Source organism: Lepisosteus platostomus, chromosome 6 (assembly GCF_059453375.1).
Source record: "Lepisosteus platostomus isolate fLepPlt1 chromosome 6, fLepPlt1.hap1, whole genome shotgun sequence".
Classification (NCBI taxonomy): Eukaryota; Metazoa; Chordata; class Actinopteri; order Semionotiformes; family Lepisosteidae; genus Lepisosteus; species Lepisosteus platostomus.
Genome location: NC_142616.1, coordinates 61,069,096 through 61,096,389, shown reverse-complemented (window position 1 = coordinate 61,096,389; position 27,294 = coordinate 61,069,096). Strand labels below are relative to the sequence as shown.

General features: G+C 39.4%; 2 protein-coding genes across 4 annotated transcripts in view; one reads left to right on the top strand and one right to left on the bottom strand.

The window, feature by feature from the left end:
• Positions 1-2,455, top strand: part of setd5 (SET domain containing 5) — a 41,969-nt gene extending 39,514 nt beyond the window's left edge. For all 3 annotated transcript variants that reach the window (XM_088636726.1, XM_088636724.1, XM_088636725.1), the window contains one exon: positions 161-2,455. In XM_088636726.1, the coding sequence (XP_088492852.1) occupies positions 161-793 (633 nt within the window). In that variant the 3' untranslated portion in view covers positions 794-2,455. The remainder of the gene's footprint in view (positions 1-160) is intronic.
• Positions 2,456-8,536: 6,081 nt separating this feature from the next.
• plxnb1b (plexin b1b) overlaps positions 8,537-27,294 on the bottom strand; it is a 129,692-nt gene continuing 110,934 nt past the window's right edge. The window contains exons 22-41 of the mRNA XM_088636722.1: positions 26,998-27,174; positions 26,534-26,735; positions 25,868-26,110; positions 25,113-25,289; positions 24,687-24,835; positions 24,054-24,154; positions 22,968-23,185; positions 22,247-22,425; positions 21,426-21,492; positions 20,704-20,850; positions 20,225-20,387; positions 20,007-20,110; positions 19,148-19,232; positions 18,224-18,390; positions 17,076-17,236; positions 16,601-16,748; positions 16,057-16,121; positions 15,536-15,611; positions 15,118-15,192; positions 8,537-14,099 (exon numbers count right to left, since the gene is read on the bottom strand). Of these exons, the coding sequence (XP_088492848.1) occupies positions 13,995-14,099; positions 15,118-15,192; positions 15,536-15,611; positions 16,057-16,121; positions 16,601-16,748; positions 17,076-17,236; positions 18,224-18,390; positions 19,148-19,232; positions 20,007-20,110; positions 20,225-20,387; positions 20,704-20,850; positions 21,426-21,492; positions 22,247-22,425; positions 22,968-23,185; positions 24,054-24,154; positions 24,687-24,835; positions 25,113-25,289; positions 25,868-26,110; positions 26,534-26,735; positions 26,998-27,174 (2,809 nt within the window). The 3' untranslated portion in view covers positions 8,537-13,994. The remainder of the gene's footprint in view (positions 14,100-15,117; positions 15,193-15,535; positions 15,612-16,056; positions 16,122-16,600; positions 16,749-17,075; positions 17,237-18,223; positions 18,391-19,147; positions 19,233-20,006; positions 20,111-20,224; positions 20,388-20,703; positions 20,851-21,425; positions 21,493-22,246; positions 22,426-22,967; positions 23,186-24,053; positions 24,155-24,686; positions 24,836-25,112; positions 25,290-25,867; positions 26,111-26,533; positions 26,736-26,997; positions 27,175-27,294) is intronic.

The following is a 27,294-nucleotide window of genomic DNA, read 5'->3' as shown; positions in this document are numbered from 1 at the left end:
GTGTCCGTTTAACAACCGTGAGCAGGCTGTTCTTTAATGGAGGCATTTGCGTCTAGTTAGAGAAATACTGATTGAAGGATTGCAACATACTTTAATTTCCTTTTTGCCATTTATTGGCCCACCATTGAATATTCTTATTTTTGTTCTTTGCGTCCTGCAGTTGCAGCCACTTTCTTCTGACGGGCACCAGGCTGAAACGCCAGCTTTTCTCCAGCAGAACATGTCACCATTCCGAGGTCACGGCAGCTCCTACAGCCATTCCTTGCCTTCGCCTGGACATGGCTACAGGTCTTCACACACTCTGACCCAAGTGACCACAATCCAGGATGTGCCCCAGCAGTCTGCGTCCTACACCAGCCCTGTCAGCTCCTCCTCTTCCTCTTTGGACTCGTCTGTGGCTAGCCTGAGTGGAAATTCTCGGCATACAAGTAGCAGCCAACATCTTTCTGGGATTACCATGCATTCGTTCAGTGGGAGCCCTTTAAAGGCAGGCCTGTATAATAGCCTGACCATGGCAGTTCCTGCCTCCCCGTTATCCCAAGGCAACTCTAAAACTGTTACTACAGATTCCGGTGTGGCTTTGACAGTCACCAATGCTGCTTCAGTTAACCCAACCTCAGTTTCTCATAGCTCCAGACTGTCTCAGTCTGGGTTACGAACCTTAAGCCCTAGCAGTTCCGGGCAGACTGTGTTACCAACACAGCACTACCAACAACGCACGACTACCATCAACCAATTCCAGCACCAACAAATCCAGGGATCCGGAGTAAGGACTCAGTCGGGAAGCTATTAGACATTATGTAATTAACCTGTGGAGTCTTTGGGGAAATATAAACAAGGATCAAGGACTGGATTGCAACCAGGACCCATAGACTTAGCCTTTTGGCATTAGTACACATGGGCCTTGATGATGTCAAAGGATTAAGAAAACGATCATATATAAATTGTAATAAAATCCTTCTGTTCCCACAAATGTACAGTGCACAAAGAGAAAAATAATGCAAAGTTATTGCAAGTACCTGTTGTTTAGGTACTTTAAAAAGCAGAAATAACTCAAAGGAGTTTCAGTTAGGTATCTATGATTTGGTTTATAACCAAAATATTAGTCAAGTCGTGCAGTAAAGACAATGTTTTTATATGTAAAGTTGAAAGAAAAATATATTTGTATCATCGGTTATAAAGATGCAGGGGAATTTGACGGCACGAGAAGATTAGCTCCTATAGACGATCATTCCATATGATTGCCAGCTTTTTCTCACACAATTATACTGTAATATTCTGGAGTTAGAATTTTTTTTATTTATCTAATTTTAATTTCAGTTATAACCATTCTAGGCTAGCTATAAAGTACATGACTCGTTCAAACATTATAATCCACGGTGCTGCAGTGAAACTTTTATCTTTTCCACACATTCATGCTGTGAGTCCCTCAATATCTTTTTAATTGGAAATAGATTTTTTTTTTTAATTTATAGTGACTGTTACAAACTCTCCAGATGTTTAAATGATTGTGGATAGAGGGGGAACAGGTTTCTTTTGAAACCTCTCATGTGGAGGTTTTTGGCAATTCAGATTAATAACTTTTGTCTCACCCCCCCCCACCTCAAACCACGCCATCCTACACAGTACAATGTAAAAGCAAAGGGTTATTTGGATTAAAGCTGCTGTCTCCTCTTTTTTGTGCTGCTTCGAACAGAACAGATTAGATTCCTCGGCATTTGATTGAACAGCGTACATGGAAATTCCAAAGTGGTGTACTCTGAGTATTGGGGACAACTGAAAATGCTAAAATTGTCACCCATGATCAACAAGACAAATCCATTTGACTCAGAATCATGACGGTTTATCCAAATGAGGGTTTGTTCTTTACCTGTTTGACAAAGGAATGACCAGTACAGAAATTGGTAATTGGTAAAGAGAATATGGGTGCTAATATTTGATTATTGTATTTAGCCTGAATGATATATATATATAGTCAAGCACCTCGGCTTTTTGTTATGTGGTCATCTATCTCCTATGGATGTAGAAAAAGGGTACTTATTGGTTACATGAATGTTCTCATGGTGGAATATTTCAGCAACTTTGAGACTCCTCCGTGACCCAAATACCAGCACCTTAATTAAATCCATTATGTATGATTGTGTACATGTATCAATGTGTTATATACTGTAGGTAGAAATATAGTACACTAAATTTCCAGCACCTTTTCCAGTTTCGTTCTGAGGGTTAAAAACTGAAGGAAATGGAAACTGCGCTGAATCGACAGACTTTTTTTGTTGTTTTTTTTTCCAATTGTAGTACTTGACAGACAGTACTTTAAAAGAGGATACTGCATTTTTAAGTCAAAACATGTTTTTACACAGAGCTATAACCATTTGGACTTTCCAGAAAAGAAGATATGTAATAATTTTTGATAATAAAATACTCATGGTGATAATCAATCATATTTTGAAAATGACAGTTTTGGTATTTTTTTCTAGTAACTTTTTAATGCAGAAATACTGAAACCGTAAGATGCATTATTTCACAATATTACTTGACAATTCTACTGGGTTTTTGTATTTTTATTCTTCTCAGTTGTGTCATGATGCAATTCAGAGTTCTCAGTGTACTCATCAGGAAGCTTTTTTTCTAAAACTGTCTATCCAGAAGGTTTTTGGGTTACCAGCACTAAGGCCTAACCAACACATATGCTGATGTGAGATGTTCCCAACCCTAATCCCTGACCCACACACATGGGTTTTGTTTCCAGATGAGCTCTGTTATGTAACTGGCTTTTAATAAGTCTTTTTCAGTTTCTGATCATTTTGGAGTTTGCCTTTTAAATATTGCATTGCATAAATAACCCGAGATTGACTTGTTAGTTCAGTTGATCGGTTAACAAAATAAAGAGCTCAATTGGATTTTTTAAAGTTTTTACACAGTCCATTTGGACTGTCCAGAAAAGAAATGTCATTAATGTAATGTAATGACATAACTTTCAAACATAACCAGCCCTTTCCTGGAGAGCCAATGTGTCTGCAATATACCTGAATATAATGGAAAAGTTGTTAAAATTGTTCAGTTATTCCAGTAATGAGCTGCTGAACTGGAATGTTTTGTACCTTTGCAGCAGTTGGTCTATTTATCAGAGCACATCAAGATTGGTTTTGTCAAACAGAATTTAATGCAGAGTTTTTCTTTGAAGAGTGTTTATGGTTTTGCTGTCTTGTTATAGTTTGAAAATGTGATAATTGACTGTTTTCCCAAGAGGCAGTGATGGACAAAATCCTGCAGTACATGTTCTGGCACATAAGCCATTTCATTAAGAGAAAAAATGAATATTTTATGACCAGCACCAGTTTTTGAATAGTCCTGTGGATTACCATCTGTGCTCCTGTTTTTTTTCTCATACTATTTGCAAGTGATTGCATGTGCAGCATATGGAAGTACTCCATAAAATTAGACTACCAGTAATTTATCTATTTGACAGTATTCCAGGATTTTCACTTACAGATTTCACAAATCTCTGGAACATACACTACCTCTGTAGATTTGCATGCTACTGTGCATTACTTCTAGGTGTTTGGATATTAAAATCTTTATATTTAGGTTAGGAAGATTGACACAAATTCTCTTCCTGATGTTGCTTGATTCAACTAAGCTCTGCAAACCAATACTTTTTATTATTAGTTCTGCAGTCTAACTGATCTCCCGTTCAGCAACTTTTATATTTTACTTGGACATTGTTTCATATGGCCATTCCAGTGCTTTATCTCCCCTATAAGGTATACTGCTGCAGCATAGAAACTGCACAAATTGCACTCAAGTATATTTTTGTCATATTTTCACTTCCATTGAGAATGTGGTAAAATCAATTAGCAATTAGCTATGATCCCATCTCACAATGAAACCATTTTACTAATCCAGCAGGAATGTGTGTACTGTAGAGAGAAAACCGCTTTATCGAGCGGTTGTCTTTCGGGTGGAACACCAAACCATTTCAAGTCTGAGGTATGGAAATATTTTTAATACCATGTTGAATGCTTATAATTAAATAAGGCCAGTTACATTCAGATGTTTGTTTTTATAAAAGTCATGCTAGATGCTCATCATGCTGTCAACATGCAGTAACCTTATTTTGCATACAGAAATGATAGCAGTCCCACTATTATCTCAGGTTCAGTTTAGGACAGTCTCAACTGAACTTTAAAACAACACATCATACTTGTAAATAAGGACAGCCCAATTGCTTTATTAATAGAATATACAGCTGCTTGCCAAGAGTCCTAACAGCTACGATAATTACAATTCTACTTGCTTGGTTAACTTCAAAAGTAAAATCACAGTTTTCTGTGAGATCAGTACTGGAAACTGGGCTTCAAAGACGTACAGGTTTGTTCGTAAGTCTGGTGAGAACAGCATAGCTTCACCCAATCCAGCTGTAAGGTCTGCATTCGGTCTCTGGGTTTTTTCTGTAGACTACCCGGTAGCCACACTCTGCGCGTATGCGCTGGCATTTGTTTGGCCAGGAGGTGGGTATCATTGGTCTGCAAACAACAATGTAAATGAATTAGGGAGACTAAACTTAATTGGGTATTTAATGTCACACAAATGTGGAAACATTTAGAAACACCATTGTAAATAAGGGTTTTTTTTTTAAGTGATCTCCATTAAGCCAAAGTATGGGTAAGGTTATAGGTAAGCTGCATACCCTTCACTTACAGAACAAGTCTCTTAAAACCCACTTTCTAACTTGTTAACTTTTTTTTTGCATGCTCTGTCAATATATTGTAGTAATATGGTGGTCCATTGGTTTGTACTGGCATTTTTAACAAAGACTGCCAAATGCATTGCCAGTATTCTAAAGCATTTCAGTTTACAACTGGAGCAGTTGCCTGGATATACTGTGTTTGACTGGGTGCTCAATACCAGACTTACTGGAAGCAAGTGAATCCCTTTTCATGACAGTAACACTTGTCACATCCCCTGGAGAATGTCTGTCCTGGTTTGAAAAGTTTTTCCTTGTGCCTGCATTTGCCTGAAATGTGAAAGAAGCAGAAGAAAACAATTTGTCCTTACACTCTTCAAAATGTGAACCAAAAAGCATACATTAATGCACTATTTTTAAACAGTACAAAATCACTATGATCCCATGGCTTGTTAAAGTGAACGTTCCTAAGAGACCAATTGCACACATTCTTTAATTCTTTACAGTACAAACTATGGTATTGTAAGTCAAGTGTGAAAGTTTAATAAAAAATGGAGAGAACTACAGTAATTGAAGCTCACAATTACCATCTGAATTTACCATGGTAAACTCAAAGAAATTACCTACTTACAGTATTGTTGTGCTATAACCTAATGCAATTCAAGGTTCTGTAATTGAAGTTTAACATTATTGAGGAGCTCTCTTTGGCCAACTAGTGTGGCATAAACTGTTAAATATACCTGATCGATTAATACAGGTTTTGCAGATCTTTTCTATTCCTCTCAAGAATCTTATCAGGCTGCTTCAAGAATCACAGTGATTGTCATGCATTGTCCTTGACACCAGAGGGCAGCCACCCATCATTGAGCAGAAAACCAGAAAGCCTAGAAAACCTGCATCTGAGGATTTTGTGGGTTTTCCTGTGGTTTATTATAAATAAATTCAAAATTTTGAATAAGCAGGGGACACATTTGAATGTAAATGGAGGGTAATGGAATTGAGTGGGGAGAAAGGAAGACAATTTAACCTACTGTAAGAAATCAGTTTTAAAAAAATATAAAGCCCAGCTTTAGGAGTATTTCCTAGGTCATAGCAAAACAAATCGGGAGCTGTGCTAAAACTATTCTTACATTACCAAACATGTTTCTACGTCTTGTGTATGACTTCCTCAAAATCTGGTCAACCTGAAAACAATGTAGTTGCACAGTATTGACCATATTTTTCTTAGAAAACACTTCTAGCAAAAAAAGGATAATGTACTAACAACTATTACACCTGTAATGATCGTTTTACTTTTGTATCGCAGATTCTCAAATGCCAGCTTGAAATGTAACCTGATGAAGTTTTATTAGTAAGAAGTACCATCGTGTTTCCTTTTGTGGGAATTCATCTTGACCTCTCTCCTTTTCCATAGGCTAGGAAGTTGATTGTTTTCAAACGTCCTGCATGGATTAGGGCATTTCATTGGCTATAGTGCAATACAGACGGATAGTCATTACAAAGCAAGCTCTGAAAATGCAAACGTTAAAGAAACTAGGAATGTGAAACGTTTTGCTGAAATACATCTAAGACGTTTAGTGATATCTAAGTCAGCTGTCTAAGACCAACTGAGCTGTAAAATGGAGCCAGCTTGAAGACTGCAGGTCTGCAGTTCCTTCCTACCTGAATGATGGTGAAGAGCAGCTTGTGACATACTGACAGCCCAGATGAGACACAGTGACAAGCCGGTAGCCCACAGTAAAGACAGCCATGTCAGTGGACTCTTCATAGCAGTTCTTGTGCTGGAGAACAAAAGAACCAAAAATCTGAAGGATAAGGAAAAAATTAGGTGCCAAAGAATTAACAAAACTTAAGGAGCCTCTGTCTCTTATGCTACTGTGTTCAAAATGGGATCACAAAGCCAAAGCAGTCCTGAAGCATTTTCCAGTCTTTTAAATGCTTTTTCAGGGAGCCTGTGCATGACTTTATACCCTCCTGAACACCTGGAATGGGAAGGTAACTGTTGTTTGGCACAAAAAAAGTGAACACGATGTTCCTGTTATTTTAACTTTTTTCTAGGGGTTTATAACTTGAACCACACACTCCTCCTCCTCTTTCATTGCCTCTGCTTCTCCAAGGTTTTTGAGCACCTCTCATGGGAAAGCAATAATTTCACATTTGGGTTTGTTTCGTGCAGTTTTCCTTGGAACATGTAGGGAAGTGTCAATTGGAATGTTGGCCATTTCCTTGTTCCTCACATCTCCTTTTAATGTCTGGAAATTACTGGGAGTGGTGCTCCTCGTACTGACCACCACAGAGACTATTCCAACACCATCAGTGACCCACCCAGTACATCATTATATCAATTCAAACCTTTCTTTCAGGAGAGAAATTCCTTTGATGACTGAGGAGTGAAACAAGATCTTGAGAGAAAAACTGTACGTTCATTCGTTTGTTGGCAAACTTACCTCTATAAAATTTCTGACCATGCACAGCAAAGTGGGACAGTCTGTGATCAGAAGTCCACAACTTCCCTCATTTGCAACCTGAATTTCTTGCTCAACACCTGGTTTGAAATTGTTGTTGCAATTTAAGTTACTTCCAATTGTGGGTTGTTCAGCTCGAATCCGGATTCAAGAAGTTGAAGGTTTTATGTGAAAGCAATGGGTGTTGTCCTATGACATCAATATTCTTTAATTTTATAATATGACTTTTGTTTATGGGTGGAGATACCACTGTGTTTACAAAAAAAATACATTACAACTGAATATTATTCTTAATGTCACTCTAAATGTGTTCGCTACATCTGTCATCTCTGGTTAGCCGTGATACACAACAAAATAGCTGAAAAGGGACAGCGTAAAAGAAAATGTTCGATTTAACATGAGGGTGACCAGAAAAACCTGTAAAACTTATTTTTCCCTGGGAATTCTGCAAGACCTATACAAGATTTTTTTTCTTTGCAAATGGAATAGTAATCTGCAGTGAACAACACACCTTTCAAAATTTTCAGTCATGCTTTAGTATTACTGAAAATGTTATGTTTAATACTGATAAAGTGATGAGAGCCCATCCAAACGTTTATGTGCTGACAGTATACATATCATCCCTTGGAATAACAGCCTGTATCAGGCTGTTTATCACCAGACTTGCAGGTTTGTGTGTTTGTGATTGCTCCGTGTTGTGCTCAGTCTTTTGCTTGCACTGTATTAGCTCTGTGCTGCAGCTGCTTCTTTAAACTTCAGTGCGGGCTAGGCAGGGTTTGTCCAATTTCATCTCTAGGCATCCTCACCCCACCTTAAACCAGTGTGTTTTCATTTCACCACAGCAGACGCGTACACATTCTGGGCCCCACCCAGGCCCTCGCCGATGAAGTCAGACATTCGCTGGCTCGCCACAGAGAGCGTAGTCTGGCACAGTTTGTTCCTCAAGAATCCGGGCAGACGAAAAATAAACGCAGAGCCCCGAGCAAAACTCCCAGGTAATGTCAGCCTCTGGCCACCATCTATTCTAACTGTTCTTGGGGACTGGTTACCCTCCCCATCATTCTAGTTTAAATAATTCATATGGACATATTGAAATGTGGAATACCTGAGGGACATGCTAACACTTAAATGATCTCTCACCCTCTCACAGCCACTCAGACTATGCTCTTTATCTTCCAAATCATGCAACAAATATACCTTCTTCCCCATTGCCATGACAATTATGTGCTCTTCAGGATTTTACATTTAGTTGCATTTTACATTGTTATACAACAACCATCCATCTTTCACCTGTTTTCCAAAACAGTACAATTACCTAGAAATATTATATTTAAATTCACAACAAGGACATTACAGGAAAATCAATAATTATCCACTGAACTCATGTAAAAGAAAGTTTAATTTCCAGAATAGTTTATTACACATCACCTGCAGGAATATTCACTTTTTTATTAAACAGGTTAGGTAGCTACAGGTCTGCTTTATTAAATCATTATTTACAATGATATTAACAAAGAACAAGACTGTCCTTAAAACAAAAAAAATCTGTTTTCAGTGCTCATTGCAGAGCCTGCTCTACACAATTAAATTTTTACAGTCTACCAATAACATTAAGGTGTCCCCTCAAATTATTTTTACACTAAAGCATGGAAAATACAATGAAATTGTGTACTTGGGAAGGCAAGTTCTAGATTAGTTGAATGTGTACTGTAATGTTTGGGTTTTACAGACCAGAAGTGACATTTTTCTCACCTTGGTAATGAAGACTAGCCAACTAAAAGAACCAATTTCTGAAATGTAACAAGCAAACTTCATGTATCCATTAAAATGTAAATGAAGACATTTTTCTGCTCGTTCCACAGGACACTTGAATGGTTGTTTAATGTTTAGATCTAATTCTATGTACCTTTGTTACAAGTTTGACATTTTTGGTCACTGCATTAAAAAAAGGAACGAATCCAATAAAAAAAGAGAGAAGTGCAATACACAATATCAGTACCAAAAACATTCATCAGTACATCGCTATTCTGAGGATAAACTACCACAGCACTGTATCTCACCAAATTCCTCCACCCACCAGGGGACCTTATTTCAGTAGTGTCTTTCATATGTTAAGGTGAGAAAAATTAGCACTAGATCTGTTCTAGAATGTTCTTTTCTTTAGAGTAAATTAGTGTCTCGTTTTACAGTCCAGAATTATTTGTTAAACTGATTTGGTAGTTCAGTGATGCGAGGCTTGGTTCACGAAGCACCTTTCTAGATGCATTAAAGCACAAATACAGGAATCTGTACACTTAATTTTCCACCTTTAGAACACCATGCAACTCTTCACAATTTTATTAGGCAATACCATGGTCAGCAAGGTTTACGGTCTCGAAAGGCCAATACAGCTTCACATTTAAAAATGTATTTTATAATCCTCCAGCATGTTTTAAGTTTGCTGCAACCTCAAATGGGCATTTTAAAAATGCTATCACTTCAGCAACAGCCTTAAAATTACATTTCAATTATGGGGGGGGGGGGGGGGGGGCGGTTTGATGTCTTATTTGCTACTTGAAAATGGCAATACCGATATCGGGAAATGTTGAAAAGATTTAGAAATTAATCATGGGAAAAAACTTATCCTGTAACGGTTGTGAATCCTTTCACTATCTGGTAGTCGCTTTACATTTTAGTGGGAGTACAGATTGTTTTAAAAGTTTCACAACTGACATTATAGATTAGCCATCGAGTATACACTCCATTACATACATGTGCAGATTGGTTTTATAGAAATACTCATTTACCAGGAATGTTAAATTCTTGTTTTCTACATCTAAGACGTAAATTTTCCTAAACTGTATTAGAATCTCTTGTCCTCTAGCATGAACTTTTTTACACATAAAAACATTTTACACACAATCTAATGCCCAGTGTGGCGCTTTTAAAGATGAATGCTTACACTGTAGAATGGTTCATAAACCTTTGGTAACACTTGACCCTGTATTTTACACCTCTTCCAGCTGTAACAAACAAAGACATTTTAACTGGAATGCTTGAAAGTCTGGATTCATTCCTAAGCCTTTCTGTAAAAATACTTCCTGTTACCCACTTGTACTTATTCTCAGTATGTTTTGATAACCATCTCTATTCTGTAGAAATAAATAAGTATTAAAATCCTGCACACCCCCCTTCTGTTACTTCAACCATATTTCAAGATAGCCTGTGCAATTCAGTTCCACCTCTCACAGAGTCAAATATCCAAATGTTCTTCAATTTGTAACAGACAATCATCACAGCGTTTTAATACAGAAACCCCCCTTTCAGCTCTCATACACAGGTCCAAAATGCAGAACAAGAATCTGTTTTTCTTTCAGAATATTCATTTCATATTTGGATATTTGGGGAATACTCCTTTCGCACAAAACATTTTACCTTAACACTTAAAATAAATACTCAAACATTCTAACCACATATACAGACACAATTAAACATAAAACATGGCAACCAGTATGCTGAGAAGTTTTTAGCATGTGGACTGAATTGTAGCAGTCTTTTAAAATTCTCCTTCTGTACTGACACCTGCTGCTCACAGTTGGAACCACCTATTTGTCATATTTTTTTTAAAGTAGGTATGCAGTAAGAAGGTATGACGTTATGAAGTCTCGACTCCGCTCCTCAAAAATAACTTACAGTTTTTAAATTATTTTAGTGACTGATATTAATTGGCCCCACTAAACGTTAAAAACTAGTTCAATAACCAGTAGAATAAACAATAAACCATTAAACTCATGAATTAAAATCCACTGAATTGGTAACACTGTTCAGATAAAATATGCTTATATATATCTGTGAAATGTAGATTGGATAATTTAATTGAAATGAACAAGTATGTTTTTTGGGGGTTATTACTTAAAAACAAATCAAGATTGAGAATTCAAATGTCAAAATACAAAAATGAAATATCCTTTCATCAGACATTCTACAATTTGTCTTTTGTGTTTTTCAGACTGAAAAAGCTTTTATTTTTTTATAAAGCTAGGAAATCCCATCTGTCTGGCTAGCCATCTATAATTCAATTTCATTCCTGGGCTCCAATGTTTACATTCAATTTGGAGATTTTATTTTTTTTCAGCTTGCAATCATCGAGAGTAAAACACTTATACTTTTCATACAATTGGTGCAGTTTACCTTTTTTTTACTTCAGGAAATGCCAAAGCTTTTAAGAGGAAAACCTAAGAGTACCTAAAGCCATTTTACATGACTAAACGACATACCTTGGTTACTTTTCTACTGTTATTTGTTCGTTTTACATGCAGCAAAAGGAGCAGCTCAGTACCTTTTTAATATGACCTTGAAATATCCACCAGAGCAGGTTCTAAAATCACAAAGAAAAACACCACCTTCTCTGTGCATGTGAACATGTATACTGTAATTGCAGGGTATAATTTGGGTCTAGCTGAAAAAGACTAGCATTTTTGGATAATTTCCAAACATGTTCTCAATTTGCATTGAGAATTTTCTGTTTTGTTGCAATAGTTGAGGAATTAGCCACTATTCCTTCTATAACTGCAAGAAGTAGCCTCACAGGCAGTCATAGCATCAGACTTGACTAGACTAATCTATGTTAACATTAGATAATGCAGTACTAGTGTTCATTACATTTTTATGAAACCACGTCTTTTAATACTGAGTTGTACTGTGTTGTGGTTTCTTACCAGGGCAGATAGAACAGCTTAGCAAAACAGCCTTTGCATGTGAAAGTTGCTTTTAGCAAGTTTCAAAGAATAACCTAAGATAAGGCCGTGTTGTATGAAAAAGTATTTATTATTGTTAAATTAATCTACAAGAAGTAATTATGAGACCACACTAATTGGAGAATACTCAGTGGTATAACAGGAGTACTATGCTAATTACAGACATGGATGGAAGATATTTCAAAGGCCAAATGCCTGACGTTTTAAATGTGCTTATTTGCTGGAAATGCAAGAGAAAGCAAAAAGCCAGATGAACTGCTGTGGAGATTAGTCTAATGAACTGTGGAAAAAATGAGATGTCAGACTGGAGAGACTAATTGCTCCTACCACAAGAAATGCAATGGACCGTTTCCACCTCCCCATTAGCAAGCACAGCGATCAGTTAGTAGTATTTGAAAATAAGATCTAGAAGGTTAATATTTTTGAGGATATGGTGTTATAGTACACTATTCATTTCCCAAAACATACCTGTAAACTGCATTTAAATGAAAACTTAAACGCCTATTGAAAATCTAGTGCTAATTATAAATTTGTGCAATTGTACATCCTCAATTCAGAACAGAGGTAAAACAGAATAGAATCTGAAAAGATCCACAGCCAAAATATTTTTTCTTCTGTCTTTTAACATTTTGGCATGGATTTAACCTCCTTTTGCTCCTTTGCTAGTTTCAACACAACCATTTTTAACATCTTTCTGACTTTTTATCTGGACGGAAAAGAGAAGCAGCTTTTCTCTAGCAGAAGAGAGTCAGAGGTTTGTTATGGTACAAGTCAAGAGTACAGTACTTGAAAATGAACATTTTGATCCCACTAACATTTTTTGAAGAAAAATATTCTTTCAGCAACCAATTTAAAACACTGACCCCATAAATCAGAAAACACATGGTTATGAAAAGATAAAGCTGTTTAGATTATGGTTCCATTATTCATGCTACATAGCATCTTTTAAAACATTAGAGGAGGTAGAAATTATGTCAGGTACTGAAACAATTTTACAGTAAAAAGGAGGAATGTTATGTAAGTTACCAAGTAAAATCACAAGGCTTCCTTCGGTTTGGGGTTTTGTTTTTGATTTTCAAACAGAATTGACCAGTGGTTGGAGGCCATATTGATGATCCCTGAAACACTGAATGTTTGCGACGAGAGGGTGACTGATGGGAGAGGTGATTTTTCCAAACTGCCATTTTTTTATTTTAAAGCACAACCCAAAGACTTGGAGAGACATACAAGTAATCTGAATCAAGTTAAAGGGAGGGAAAAATGAAAATTTAACTTGTATCCTGTTATGTTTGTTTAGGAAATTTTGTACCACAGGACAGTCTTTAATGCACCCAAGCATAAGAATGCAATGTGCTTCTTCGAACTTACCTTCAATTTACTACTCTTTTGTATAAAAGTTCCTAAATCGACAACTCTTTGACGTTTATTTTCTTATTCCTGTTCTATGGCATATTGTTTTCTGCTATACAGGAAACAATGGAACTTAACGAGCCATCTGTCATAAGACATATATGTCCTTTTAAAAAAATAGTAACAATTGAAAAGGCTTTCTTAATGTTGATTAAGGAATATTCTCAGGTATTGGCAAAATCCCTGTGTAATTGCTTTAATTTTGACTAGCTTCCGAAAAACAAATCACAGCCAGTACTCGCTCCAGCAAATATTCTTAATAATGAGTGAAGGCTTCCTCAGGACTTTAAGATTTATTCTTACTGGTTATGAGATGGGAAGTGTTTTCCTTGCAGCGGTCCTGTAGGGTTCTTGCAGTTTTCCATTTTGTTGGAAGTGCACTAGTAATGGGATGAAAAGTTTGTATTAATCTGTCCACTCTAGCAAAATGCTAAAAACCGGTAAGAGGCAGTAAACGCTAGGATGTCCCTCAACAAATCTGTTTCTCATTGTGGAGGATAAAAAAAAAGAACTCTATCATCTTGGTAGTGCTGAAAATGTTGTATTGGAATAGGATCCCATTCCTGTTTTCAAGGAGAGCTGTTCAGTTCCTCCAGTCCGTCGCAGAGTCAATAACAGAAAGAAGACTCTGTCCCACCAACACAAATCCAGACTTTTCCAGCTCCTCTGTCTTTTCCCTTTCCCCATCTCCCATCACAAGTCAGTGACTTTGTTTTCCACAGCCGCTGCAATCTGCTGAAGCCGGTATCCCAGTTGCATTTTCTGGGCTGTTGGGTCCTCCTCTAGTGCAGTGATGATCTAAGATGGTGGAAAAACAGCACATACACATAAGTCAAGATTTACTTTGCGCATCTTCTTTGTGAGAAACAATCCACATTTAGTGATCTCTTGCTTAACTCTTGGAAATGAACAGGAGACTGTGCTGTAGGAACTACATTAATTGCCACAGTTAATGTTCCCTGCTGTGTCAATGAGCTCACATTTTAGGATCCTACGAATAAAAGAGCAAAATAATATTGTACGAAGAAGCAGCAGAGCATTTAGGGCAAGAAACAATGCAGACTTGAAGTTAATGCAGCATTACAAAAGTGGAACATGTGTACAAGTGAAATCATTTCTCAAAACCCTTAGGGATCAATAAAGTCTTATCATCATCATCATCATCATCATAAGATGGCAGGGGTCTACGGTAAGAAATAAAGGTGGATTTATAGAGCCTGAGGCCCAATATAACATTCAAATTTCGTGAAGCATCAGACCAAGCTAAGCAGGAAGTGTTTCTGTCCGGGATGGATCATTTCGGGTTATAATCTATTCAGCTTAAATGCCGTGTTCCTCCAAAACCCAAATTATGACGACCACCTATCCTGCAGACTCCAACAGACACATAACCAACATGCCGATTTAAATTCGGAATCCCCCTCAAACCAATACATTTGAGCACCGCCCCCCCCCCCCCCCTTTAAAGACAGCAGTTCAAGCTCAGGTGTAAATAATACAAGCCACACATCCTTCTTTTATTATGTTCATTGTTTTCCACCCCCAAGTCACCTCACAGTTACAGCCCTCACAGCTGGCCTACCTCCTCCTCATAACCAGGCTTTTGTCCCTCAGCCACCTGGGCTTCAAAGAACAAATGGAGTTCATTTGTATGCCTCACGCTAACACACATGGTGCCCTGAGGGTGTTGTCTGCATCTCTGAACAGGCATATATGGTACCAGCAGAAATCCACTCCTTTGTTAATCTTTTGCCATATACAAAAAGACTTCTGTCTCTCCTTCGTTAAAACTAAAGTCCCCTGGAGAAATGCTCACCTGGTCGTAATATTTGTTGATGTACTTGTATAGTTCATGCAGGGCAACAAGGTAATTCAATTCACCTGAGTAATTCTGAAAGACCAAAGAGAAGGGTTTAGTGCAGCTGTTTCAACTGTAAGACAGGATGAACACTGGTAGAATACAAAAAAAAACCCCAAAGATCCCTTTATTTCATGAAAGGAGTGAAAATTATACATTTCTTCACTACCATCATTATTTTGCATATTCTGCTGCTCAGATCATGTGTATATGGCAATCTAAATGGAGATGCCATTGTACACAAACAATAATCATCCACACCCCTTTTCAGGCTATGTCAGAACTAGCCTAAGCACTAGGTTGAATACATTAAGAAGCTAATGTTTCTCTCTATAGAGTGCTATTGTCACAAGCTATAAATAAATACTATACATACTCTGGACAGCTCTGCTAAAGCCGAGTTCATCTCCTGGTCACTTGCAGAGATTGTTTGTCTGATATCAGCATAGTACCTGGAAAGAAAACCAAACTGAAGTAAGATGAAGCTGCAGAACCTTTGTGTCAAGAGGATTCCGAAATCTAAACGAAGTCTGGCTCATTCTTCCGTGTTCCAGACAATTGAGACAATCACTTTTACCCTATTGGCCTGATTTTCAATGGACCTGGGAAAAGACTAAAATATGACTGATTTCAGATTTATTTTCTTTTACTGTAGGTCCAAAAGAAATCATGCTTTTATCCATTCCTACTGAACTGCTCTCCAGAACAGGATCCCACACCTATGTCACAGCTGTACGAAATTGGTATGGTTATTTTCCTATAAGTCACTGAATCTGTCACTAACAAAACGTGTCACAATTAGCCCCAGACTAACTGTTCATTAACTCCCCACCTACAGCATGCTGAGTGCCCAGATTAATGCTCAATGTTTAACTGGGCAGTTGAGTGAACCCTTACCTTTCCACCATCTGTTTGTACCGTGGGATGTCTCTGGCATACAACAGCTTGTTAATGGGAGAATCCTGAAAATAAGATGATTAAAACAAAGAACATTAGTTACAGCATGCGGGATATGAATTCATTTCATACACTTAATCTAGAACACAACTGGGAATGTTAATTAACAAAATAATCGCATAAGAATGACAGTCTACTAACATAAGATTTATGGAATGATACAGTATATATAAAAAAATATATACACACACTTTTTAAAAACAGACCCTTGAAGAATGCTTTGGATTTTCTCCACTCTCCCCTGTTTTGCATTTATAAAATAGTTTTAATGCAGAAACACTCAGTGCAGACCTCTGCAGGTTTTGGACCCTAACAACTTACCCTTCTAGCTCAAACAGATGCTTAACAAAGGGTAAACAGATTCCATACAGCCCAAGAACAATCTGTTGAGTGTTTATGGATTCAGCAGTAATCCACAAGGGAAAAGCCGCGTCTCTCTAGTGATCCCTACCCCCATAAGGGCCAACAGCTTCCCCGCACATACCCTTCCTAGCTTGTGTTCTGCTATAGTGCAGGAGTCCATGAAGGTCTGGGCAATGACCGAGAGCACAGCGTCCACATTATCTGAAGCTTGCACATCAAATATGAACTGTGGGTTTTTGATGATGTTGATCCAAAACCTTAATGGCAAGCTGTATAAAAGAAAAAAGAGAAAAAAAAGTTTTTTGCACTGTGAAACAAAAACGAAATATGTCCTTTCTGTACAGATACCCAGTTTCAGTACAGTGGAACATCAGTAAGGTCACTCTACACAATTCAAGAATGGCTTCAAATAGGATTTTAATTCAAATATGAGTAGAGATGTTCCTTGCGTGTAGGAAATGATAATTAACAACCAGTTTACCATAAATATCTTAAAACGTTTTTTGCAAATGCTTTTAAAAATGTTTGTAATGCAAAGAAATAAGAAGCCCTGACACTCGCGTCATTCCAATCAAATGAAATGAAAGTCTTCGAACCTGTTGGTTTTCCATATGTGTATGGTTTCTGAGTCTGAGATCCCATGATGGGCTGCCTGCTCATCAAGGAGATCGAAGAAGTACTTCACAGCCAATGGAACTGGGCGGCTCGTGCTCAGAATGACCTGGAACAGGTCATCCACAAATTTCTGCAGCGTTCCCTGAGGAGGACAGAGCAAAGAGTTGCATAAAAAACGGAGGGAAAATTGATGGAAAGTTTCATGCATCGTTAGTTTTAAATAATTTAATATTTCCGTACTTAAGACCAGGCTAAACTAGTATCCTAACAGCTGTGTCCAGAACGATCTCAATCCATGTATTCAAGGACTTGCTGCAGTTATCGTCCGAAAGCTTATTGTCAGTGAAGCATTTTTCCTGTCATATTTGATTTTAGTGAGCTTCTTTTAGTTTTGTTAAGCTCTTATTCTCTTCAAGATTCTAAAGATATTAAAGTGCTGTTTGCTACTTTGGGCTGAAAGGAACATTATGAGGTCTTTTCCTGAGAAGTGGACAAAAGCCAGTGAGTTCCTGAAACTGCCACCTGAAGTGTTGTGTATCTGTGGCCATTACACTCTCCTCTCTAGTCGATGTTGTCTTTTCTAGATTATAACGTTCAAGTTACTGGGTCATATGTGGCTTCATCTGTCCATCCTTCCATCAGCCACCAAAATACACATTTACTGAATTCTCATAGTGTCCGCACCCTGGGAAAGATTAACATGCTTTAATATTGGAATACAGGGAATTCTTCCCTTACAGCATCCAAAATCATCAGACATGATTTCAGACAGCCATATCAAACCGAATGCTAAGATGTCCTCAGACCCCTTCCAACCCACCAGCTCAATTTTTAAACTTTTGAGGTTTCAAAGCACCAAATATAGTCCTACTGGATTCCAAAACGGCACCTTAATATGTAGATCTCAGCTGAGTCAAGCATCATTTGGGAGTGAATATAAATATACGTGGAACAGAATGATTTTGATTTTTTTTAACTTTGAGATGGAGTGTCTGAATAATGTGAACTGTGTAAATGCAAAATGTATTGTTTTGGTTGTTTTTACTGAGCTGCACGTGAATCTACATTGAGTAGACTCAAGATTCAGTACTTTATTGCCCCGTCAACAGTTTTGCTATGGTAAGCACACCTTCATGGACAGCAGGCGAGTCAGGTAGATCTCGGGGATGGCTTTGGCCCGCTCTCTCTCGCGCAGGCTGCCTCGCCGGTGTTTGGGCAGTTCCGGCTCTTCGTTGGCCTTCACCAGGTGCCACAGTTTGACCCCCCCCTCATCCGCGTCCTCCAGCATCGGGGTCTCTGAAAACAGTGGCAAAGACAACCGGTGGGCCTGTGCATCAGAGCACACAGACAATTGAGATTCTCAATCCGCTCAGCGTGGCTAGTGTGGGGACGAGAGGCGATCAGAGTATTAGAAAGATGGAATGAAAAAATTGGAAAATAAGGCCATAGTTAGGGAACTCAGCAGGGTATACCCGCCATTTCATAAAGTTTCTAGTTTGAGATTCTTTTATTTCTTATGTATTACATAGGTTACATCATATAGCCTGGTTGTATCCACTTATGGATTACTCCATGCCTGGATTCCAGAAACCAAGCAAAAATGGACTGTCATATTAGCAGAAAGTGCACAAGGGAGTACATTACTGGTTTAAACTGCAAGTATGCAGTTTTTTACATAAAAACGAGAACTATATAGAGTGAGAAAGGAAACAATAAACATATGAAAAAGTATATACAATAGCACACTTTCTGAAATGTCAGTACTGATTAAATAAGGGAGTAAAAAAGGACCAAACACTGGCTGTACTTCAGATGCTTATCTTATCTTAAAAACCTGTTTAATTAGCCTCCTTTCTCTTTTTTTGTGTGTGCATGAGCTCCCAATCTTTCTATGTGTTCTTCTGAGTGTCTACTGAATTCTGGAAATTGAAAAAGTAGTAAAGTTGACACTGCTACACGTGCTTTTTTAAAAACGCTGCGCAGCTTAGGAACCACCATTTTGGTAAAGCTAGTCTCCCCTGCTCCGTGTCACTTCGCTGGGAAGTGTACTCACTCTCTCCCGCTATGTAGTCGTGATTGTCGTGGTGAATGTGTTTGCTGTGCCGTGGGACAAGTGCCACAGTTGCTCCATCGGTAACCTGGAAGAGATCAAAGATCAAAGAGCAAAATAAATCAAGGCGATATTGTACCGACAAGATACTGACCAAATACAAAAATCAATATCAATTGCCAGCAGCCATATCACCCTGCAACTCACACCTGGCAGCCCACTGAAGCTCAGCAGGTGTGAGCCTGGTCAGTACCTGGATGGGAGACCTCCTGGGAACAACTAAGGCTGCTGCTGGAAGAAGTGTTAGTGGGGCCAGCAGGGGGCGCTCACCCTGCGGTCCATGTGGGTCCTTATGCCCCAGTATAGTGACGGGGACACTATACTGTAAACAGGCGCCGTCCTTCGAATGAGACGTAAAAAACCGAGGTCCTGACTCTCTGTGGTCATTAAAAATCCCAGGGCGTTTCTCGAAAAGAGTAGGAGTGTAACTCCGGCGTCCTGGCCAATTTTCCCATTGGCCCTTACCAATCATGGCCTCCTAATAATCCCCCTCTATGAATTGGCTACATTACTCTGCTCTCCTCCCCACTGAGAGCTGATGTGTGGTGAGTGTTCTGGTGCACAATGGCTGCCGTAGCATCATCCAGGTGGATGCTGCACATTGGTGGTGGTGGAGGGGAGTCCCCATTACCTGTAAAGCGCTTTGAGTGGAGTGTCCAGAAAAGCGCTATATAAGTGTAAGCAATTATTATTATTAAATTATAATATCAAAAGTCCTTATTCCAGCACTCGTCTGTGTAGATCCAGTCTGAGGATACCTCAGTTTCTCACCCTGTAGTCATCTATCCCCCACCTCACTCACCTTGTAGTGCTGCAGTGTGTTGAGACGCTTCCAGTTGCCCTGAACGACGGAAGTCAGGTCTTCATCCGAGAGGATCAGGTGGCCCGCCACCCCCGACCTCCATTCTGGGACCAAGACAAGAAAAAAAAGAACACATGGATTCAAGAGAAATGCAACAGCTGTTTACAACAAAGTGCTTTATAGGGGCAGTGTGCACCAAGCGCATCCGTGGAACTCACCCAGATCCAGGGAGTCTGTGTGTGGCCGGTGGGAATACGAAGTCCCCTTGTACACCTGATCCAGGATCTTCTCCTTGACTTGAGTGATGGTGTCGCAGTCTAGGACTTTGGATTGCACAGGCTGGGCATCGTTCCCTCCTCCCTGCATCAGGACGTTCAAGGTCTGGAAAAAAAAAAACATGGTTTAGGTTCACCCTCTCTGGTTAGAAGTTTCCATTAATTTGGAGTTACAATAAACGGTAGAAAGACTTTTGTCTATGGTCATAGCATTGCTATTCTAACTACAGTGGGGGCATGTATAACTAATTTCAATTGAAGGGCTAATTGTGGCTTAAAACTGCATTAGCTGTGAACAATCTAGTGGCTATGATGTGTGCCATTATGTTTTTAAAAATGAATGCAGCGCCAAGCTAGTCAAACCCCTCTAGTGCACTCCGAAACCCAAATGTTAAGAGTGCTGAAAGCACAAATATCCTTACCAATGTGCGGTACTCCACATCCTCTCTGAGAAGCCGGTTATCATTCAGGGTGTATTTGGCTTTGCCAGTGACAGCATCCACTGGTCCTTTGTCTACTTGGTGCTTTATTGCCCTGAACAGCATGTATAGAGACTCCCCAGCTGAGTCCTAGAATCATAGTGCAGGAAAATGGCAAATAATTACGAAATTAAATGATTAGAAATAAACACTCCATTATCTCTCTGGATAGAACTGGCCTGCATGGACTTGTTATGAGCCTTTAATGGATCAAGAGAGACCAGCAGTAATCTTCAAAAGCACTTGAAAGAAAACGTCTGTCTGGCCCTGTGATGACCTGGCATCCCCATCCAGAATGTAGATCAGTCTTGCACTCTGCTTCAGGTTGGCACAAGCCTTACTGGGAAAATGTGTTATTTTATGATACATTTTTGTGTTCTTTCCTGGATTACTTTGATGTTATTTTCCATATTTTTATTTAATTCCCAGAGCGCATGGTCAGTCTGGACTCTCATCTGAAAAAAATCCCATTGAAACTGGGGGCTTTCCATCAATTTGCAGTTTTAAAAAACAAAACGTTTTTTTACAAGCAGCAGACTGAGAATAGAGACAGTTTACTTTGATTACACCTGGACAACAGTGCAAAAACTCCTCATGGCTGCTTAACATCAAATCAGACTGCAAACAAACATTTTCTTCAGATATATAGAGTTATAATTTTTTACCCTCAGGAAAGCATACAGACAGATGGACATCCAGTTCGTCAGAAGTTTCTCCACCACTGTCTCTGTCCTGAAATATAGCAGTATACCATTTATCCACAGTAACTATAAAAATACTAATAGAAACTATAGGAAGAACAACAATATGTATGACCAGTAAGTGCAGATAAACATTTAAAATTACTGCACTAACCCATGGTTTTACAACGGCAACTATAACTTTCAAAATTGCAAGTCTTTCATACTACCCAAATATTTATAAAATACCCCATATATGAGGTCAATGCAAGTGGAAAATAAACAGCAACATTTTCACAGATATCCATGGAGGCATGGAACCACTCAGCCAACAGTAAGAGCAGCTCAGCAGGTTCTTTTGTTTCCTAATTGTGTTCTCGTATCAACCCCCGGGGCTGTCTGTATTGACAAATTAGCCAGATCTGTTGCTGCCTACAGTAATGCCATAGAGGCATGTGAACACAAAGAGTTCGTTTTCATACCCCTAATGCAGCATACTGAAGAGAAGACCTAGTCTGCTAGTGCCTCACAGTATCTCTAAATACATGTTCTAGGCCATTATCACTACAGGACAGGAAGATATTTCTCTAATATTCTGATAGAGTGGCTCACAGTAATGTAGTAATGTAGCTGCTTTATATTTGAGATAAATATATATATATGATATAAATATATCATGATATATTTGAGTAAATATCATGATAGTAAAACTGCAGTAAAACAAAAAATGCAATGAAAAGCGGTTGCAAGTTTTTTCCCTTAGGATTCCTTTAAAAAACCCACACCCAAAGCTGGGTGACCTTCACCTTCTCAGCATGAGCTTGGGGTTCTTGGCCACATACTGCTCCACCAGGTCATTGAGCAGGGTCTTCAGAATGTCTGTGAAGTACTCAAGCTTGCCGTGAAGCGAGACGGTGAGGAGAGATGCCACATAGGCCCGATCTCGAGGAGAGAAGGTGCGCTGACTCTCCAGGGTGTGGATAAACTGCGAAGGAACCATCCAGAACTTCAGGACAGGGGGAGAGGGGTGTGCCAGCTGAAGAAGTTATAACGCTGACTAAACATCAAACGGCACCTTTGTCAAATCGTGTAAAACGGTGAAAGGGAAGTTTCTAGCAGTGCCTGCTCCACCTGGGGAAACTGGAAAAACCTTTGCCTGAGGGTCTTTAGATTTTTTTAATCCATTAATTTCAGAGAAGGACTACAATGTTGCAGAAAACTGAAGAGAAAGAGGTCTGGTACAGATCGGGTACTGACTTGTACGGCTAAGGAAAAAAAAACACTTAGGCACAGGAGCCACGGAGCTACTGGAAGGATGGGGATGGGGGGAAGGAAGGAATGGTAAGAGAAAAGTGAGAGATAGCTGAGTGTGTTACCAGTATCTATACATAATCAAGGAAGGTAAAGATTTTGTCTTCGCTCTCCATCTTTAGTTTTAGGACACCACGAAGAGCAATGAAAGCATCAGTGTACGCACATTTAAAACCTTGAAGGTTCTGTTGGCCTGAACATGGTTGAGCTGGTTACCTTGGTGAGGAAGAGCTTGCTGTTGAGCAGGTTGGAAAGCTGCACCAAGCCCTGCTCTACTGTCTGCCTGCGACACTCCTGGACATCCAGGTCCCGGTGAAGGGGAGATTCCCGGTGGCCAGGGAAGAAGATCCGCTCGGCATACATGCGGTAGTCCAGAAAAGGTATTCCTGAGCCCACCAGGTCACTGGACATGTCCATCATTTCGGTCATGAGATCTGAGAGGAAGAAGGGATCGGTTTACACCTCTTTTTAAATCAAATCACCTGACATAACTGGTAGGACTAAAATGTTTGCTGTTGAAATAATGCTGGTGACATTTCTCCATTTCTTTCCTTAGTAGTGGAAAAATAAGCAAATGTAGTAAAAAAAAGAGAAATGCAAATCATGGAGCACATTTGGTAATTTTGTGGTACATTTATATGGATAAATTGTGGAAGTTCAAAGCAAAGTAGATGCAAAGCAGAACAGAAGAACAATGTAAAACACCTACAATATCCAAATTTAATTTCCCATTTCTGAATGTTCTTTCTCTAAATGATGCGAAGAGGGCCATATTCATAGAAAACATTGCTTATTTTGCCCTATTTGTTTCAAAAACAATCACTTGTATAGGTAAAATAGAAACAAAGAAACCACTGTTTTAAACCAGGAACCAGGTCTGAAAAAATGAGACATTCTCCACTGATAAAAGTAATAAATTGGTAAAGTGCTAAAAGATTACAGATGGATGGATGGATTTTTGTATGTGGGGAGTATCAATCACTACAGTGACTTTACAGAACTATAGTGTTGATAAATTTGGGATGCACGTTTTACTGCACACGGGCAGTGATTTTTAATCTCTAAAAATAATTCACATTGAATTTACAAATTCACATCTTTTAAATTGCAACTTTAAATTCCTTTCTTGTCCCAAAGCACCTCAGTGAAAATGGATTCATATGGTCATCCTAGCAAGAGATAATTCAGTTAGGAAATCACTTTTTACTTTTAGATTGAATTTTGTAGGAGGACACAGAAGTTGTTGAACAGGGTAGGAAGTTTACATACTGTATCGTTTAAAAGCATAACCCTTTTTTTTACCTGTGAATTCCTTCTTGCAGCGATCCCGCACACTGGTCTCCAGATTTTCCAGTTGGATCTGAACCTTCTTGTAGTCCCTCAGAGCTTGTTTACTCTTCCTCCTGTCAAAAGAGAGATTCTTCACATCTTCAGAAGGCAAGCTCTTTCACCTGAATCTGTGTGACCTCAACAAATCCAAGTTCTGTCTCCTTAGATCCCTGACCGCATAAGACCTGAGACAGTAGCTAAATTATAGCTTAACTGAACCAATGAAACCCACCTGCTTGGGTCTGGAGCTGCCGATAATTAGCAGAACATTTTCATTTGAAGTCTACAGATTGTAGTGATCAAATAACACCAACAAAAGATGGCAATAGCTTTCATGTTTTAGAAAGAAGCAACAAGATTTAAAGTAGTATCCTTTCAACAGGTACAAAACAAATATAAACCACCTTAGCCTAACTGTAGCACCTTTTCGGTAAAGTAAAATCCATACATTTAAACAAACAGCTCATAATACAATTTTAGGATTAAAAATGGTGAATAATATTGGTGACAAGGTTTATACCTGCAGATGGAGGTTACTTTGCAAGAATAATCAACAGCATTTACAGTTTACAAAAAAGAGTATTAAGGATTTAAGGGGATTCTAACCTGTATATCAGGACGATAATAAGAACTATGAGTGCTACAATGGAGGCTCCCACTCCTACACCAATCTGGGCTTCTAGAGGGAACGTAGATTGGCTCAGAGTTTCGTACTGCACCTTTCCCAGGGAGAAATTCAGATTGCCCATCTGCACCTGTAAGGAATGAAACATTAAAATGCCTACTTAGGTTGTTACTCTTTTCAAATGGATATACGGTATAAGGACGTGTAGGCTGGAAATACCCTAATCAGTGCAATTGCTCCTCTAGGTGTTCATGCTACCTCACATATTCTTTCACAAAATGGACATTACCAATTCCGTTTTTCAAAATGTCTGATTTACTAGTGAATATATAACGATGCACAATGGAACAGTAGTAGTCTGGATGGGATGGTCAAGCCAGGATGAGCCTGGGGAAAGACCCACTTACCACAAACTCGGGTAGAGATTCAGCCCCCTCCCTCTTTTTGCCGCGGAGTGGTGAAGGCTGCTGGGAAGGAGGCTCGCAGTATAAATGGTTCCTGGTCAAGGTCTTCACAGTGCACACGCCCTCTCCAATCAGGGCTATAACCTCTTCCTTATAAATCGCCAGATCCAGATTCTCACCCTTTGGGAAAAACCAAGGAAGGGGGTCATGAGGTCTTTATTAAACCAAAATCCTGCTAATTCTACAGTTCTAATTATCTGATCAACAAGGAAAATCCAACAATTCTTGACATCAAGAAATCTTAACACAGTGGCTCTGTGGCTAAGTATCTGTGCCTGTGGCTGGAAAGTTGCCAGTTCAAATCCCGCGGCTGGCAGAGGAATCCTTCTCCGTTGGGCCCCTGAGCAAGGCCCTTAACCCCAACTGCACCAGGGGTGCCGTATAAATGGCTGACCCTGCACTCTGACCCCAAGCTTCTCTCCCTGTCTGTGTGTCTCATGGAGAGCAAGTTGGGGTATGCGAAAAGACAAATTCCTAATACAAGAAATTATATATGGCCAATAAAGTAATCTTTTAGGAGCTGAAAACAACATCTTTTTATAAAGTTATTCCTTGACCAGGTATGAGTAACACCCACACTAGATGAAATTTGTCCTTTTTCTTTCAGGTGTATAATTCAACAGTGCCGTAAAAAAAACCAACAAACAAAGTCAAAGTGGACGTTTGATGAGGCGAGGACTCGCTACAGCACAGCCTACCTCAACAGAAATGATGCTGCCCGGCTTGTACCGGTAGGGCTTGCTGGGGTCGTTCCTGTTGAGCTTCTGGAGGATCGGGTTCAACTCATAGAAGAAGGCACTTTGGCTGACGTCATTGAAATTGAAGCACAGATTGTCCATGAGGAACTCCATTTTGATATGAGCGTTGCGCAAGGGGGGGTCGATCGCCGGGGTCTTGCACAGGATTAAGGAGGTGGTGTTGACTTCGCACTGCTCGACGTACTGCGGGAGCAACAGAATGAAACAGTACTGCAACCTCCCCTTTCCACCCCTCTCTGCTAAATTTCTCCTGACCCACGTAGGGCCACATCTGCCACCTCAGAAGAAGCACCATTGTTGCAGTATGGAAACTTTTCAATGCCAATGTTTTCCTTTTGAAGTTTAAAGATTTAGTCGAAAAGAGTTAAAAAAGCGATGTGCTTTGATGTTACCAGTCCTGCAGTAATTGGTGCTCTTTTAACGTATTGTATAGTTTTATTACATTATCCTTATTTGGAATGAAGTGTTGCAACACAATGGGGAATGGGGAAAACACTGCCAGTAAAGGAGCAGGATGCCTGTGATCATGGGAATGATAAATGTCTCTGTGCATTATCTATAGGACACTTCCTTCACATTATCTATAGGAATCTGAAGTACACTCACTTGTTTCACGGAGCAGAGAGCATCTCCAGGGCATTCTGGCTCGGGTACAATACGCCGGTGTCGCCATAGCAACCTGTCTCGGATTCCCACAGCCCGTTTCCTCCTCCTCCTCCGCTGTTGCACAGGAGACACGGTCACCTGGATTTTGGGATTCTCCACCACATCCAGATTATGTCCCGTTACCCGGATAATTCGTCCTCCGCTGAGAAGAGAAGAGTAATATTCAAGGGTAAATGTCTGGTAGAAGTTATCTGTGAAAACTGACAACTGCTCTAGGTTCATATTGACGGCACACAATGCGCCAGCCCTTTTAATTAGTTCAATTGTCTTTATTTCTTATTCCGTTTCCCCATGAGAGATGGAACAAAATGACTTCTCAAATAGACCCTCAGATGAGCTGTATACAGAAGAGCTTGATTAAACAGGCACCCTGTCTTGTCCCAACATCATCGCTGAAGAGGTACCTCAAAAAGCTCTTGGCTGGGGCAGCTTGAGTAATGTTGGGGTTCTCTGTGTAGCGATAGAGGGTGCCTTCCAGCTGACGCTCATTGCTCCCATAGCGGACAGCGACAATCAGCTCTCCCGTGAAGTTACTATGTCCGGTATGGCACTCTATCCGATCATCCAGGACCTCTGAGGAGCTGTGGTAATCCAAAGAAAATGCCAGGAAAAAAAATATAAAATAGATGTGATGAGAGTCCGGATGTTTGTAAAAAATACAGAATGCAAAAAAACTAGGTATCCCTGAAATAATCATTTTT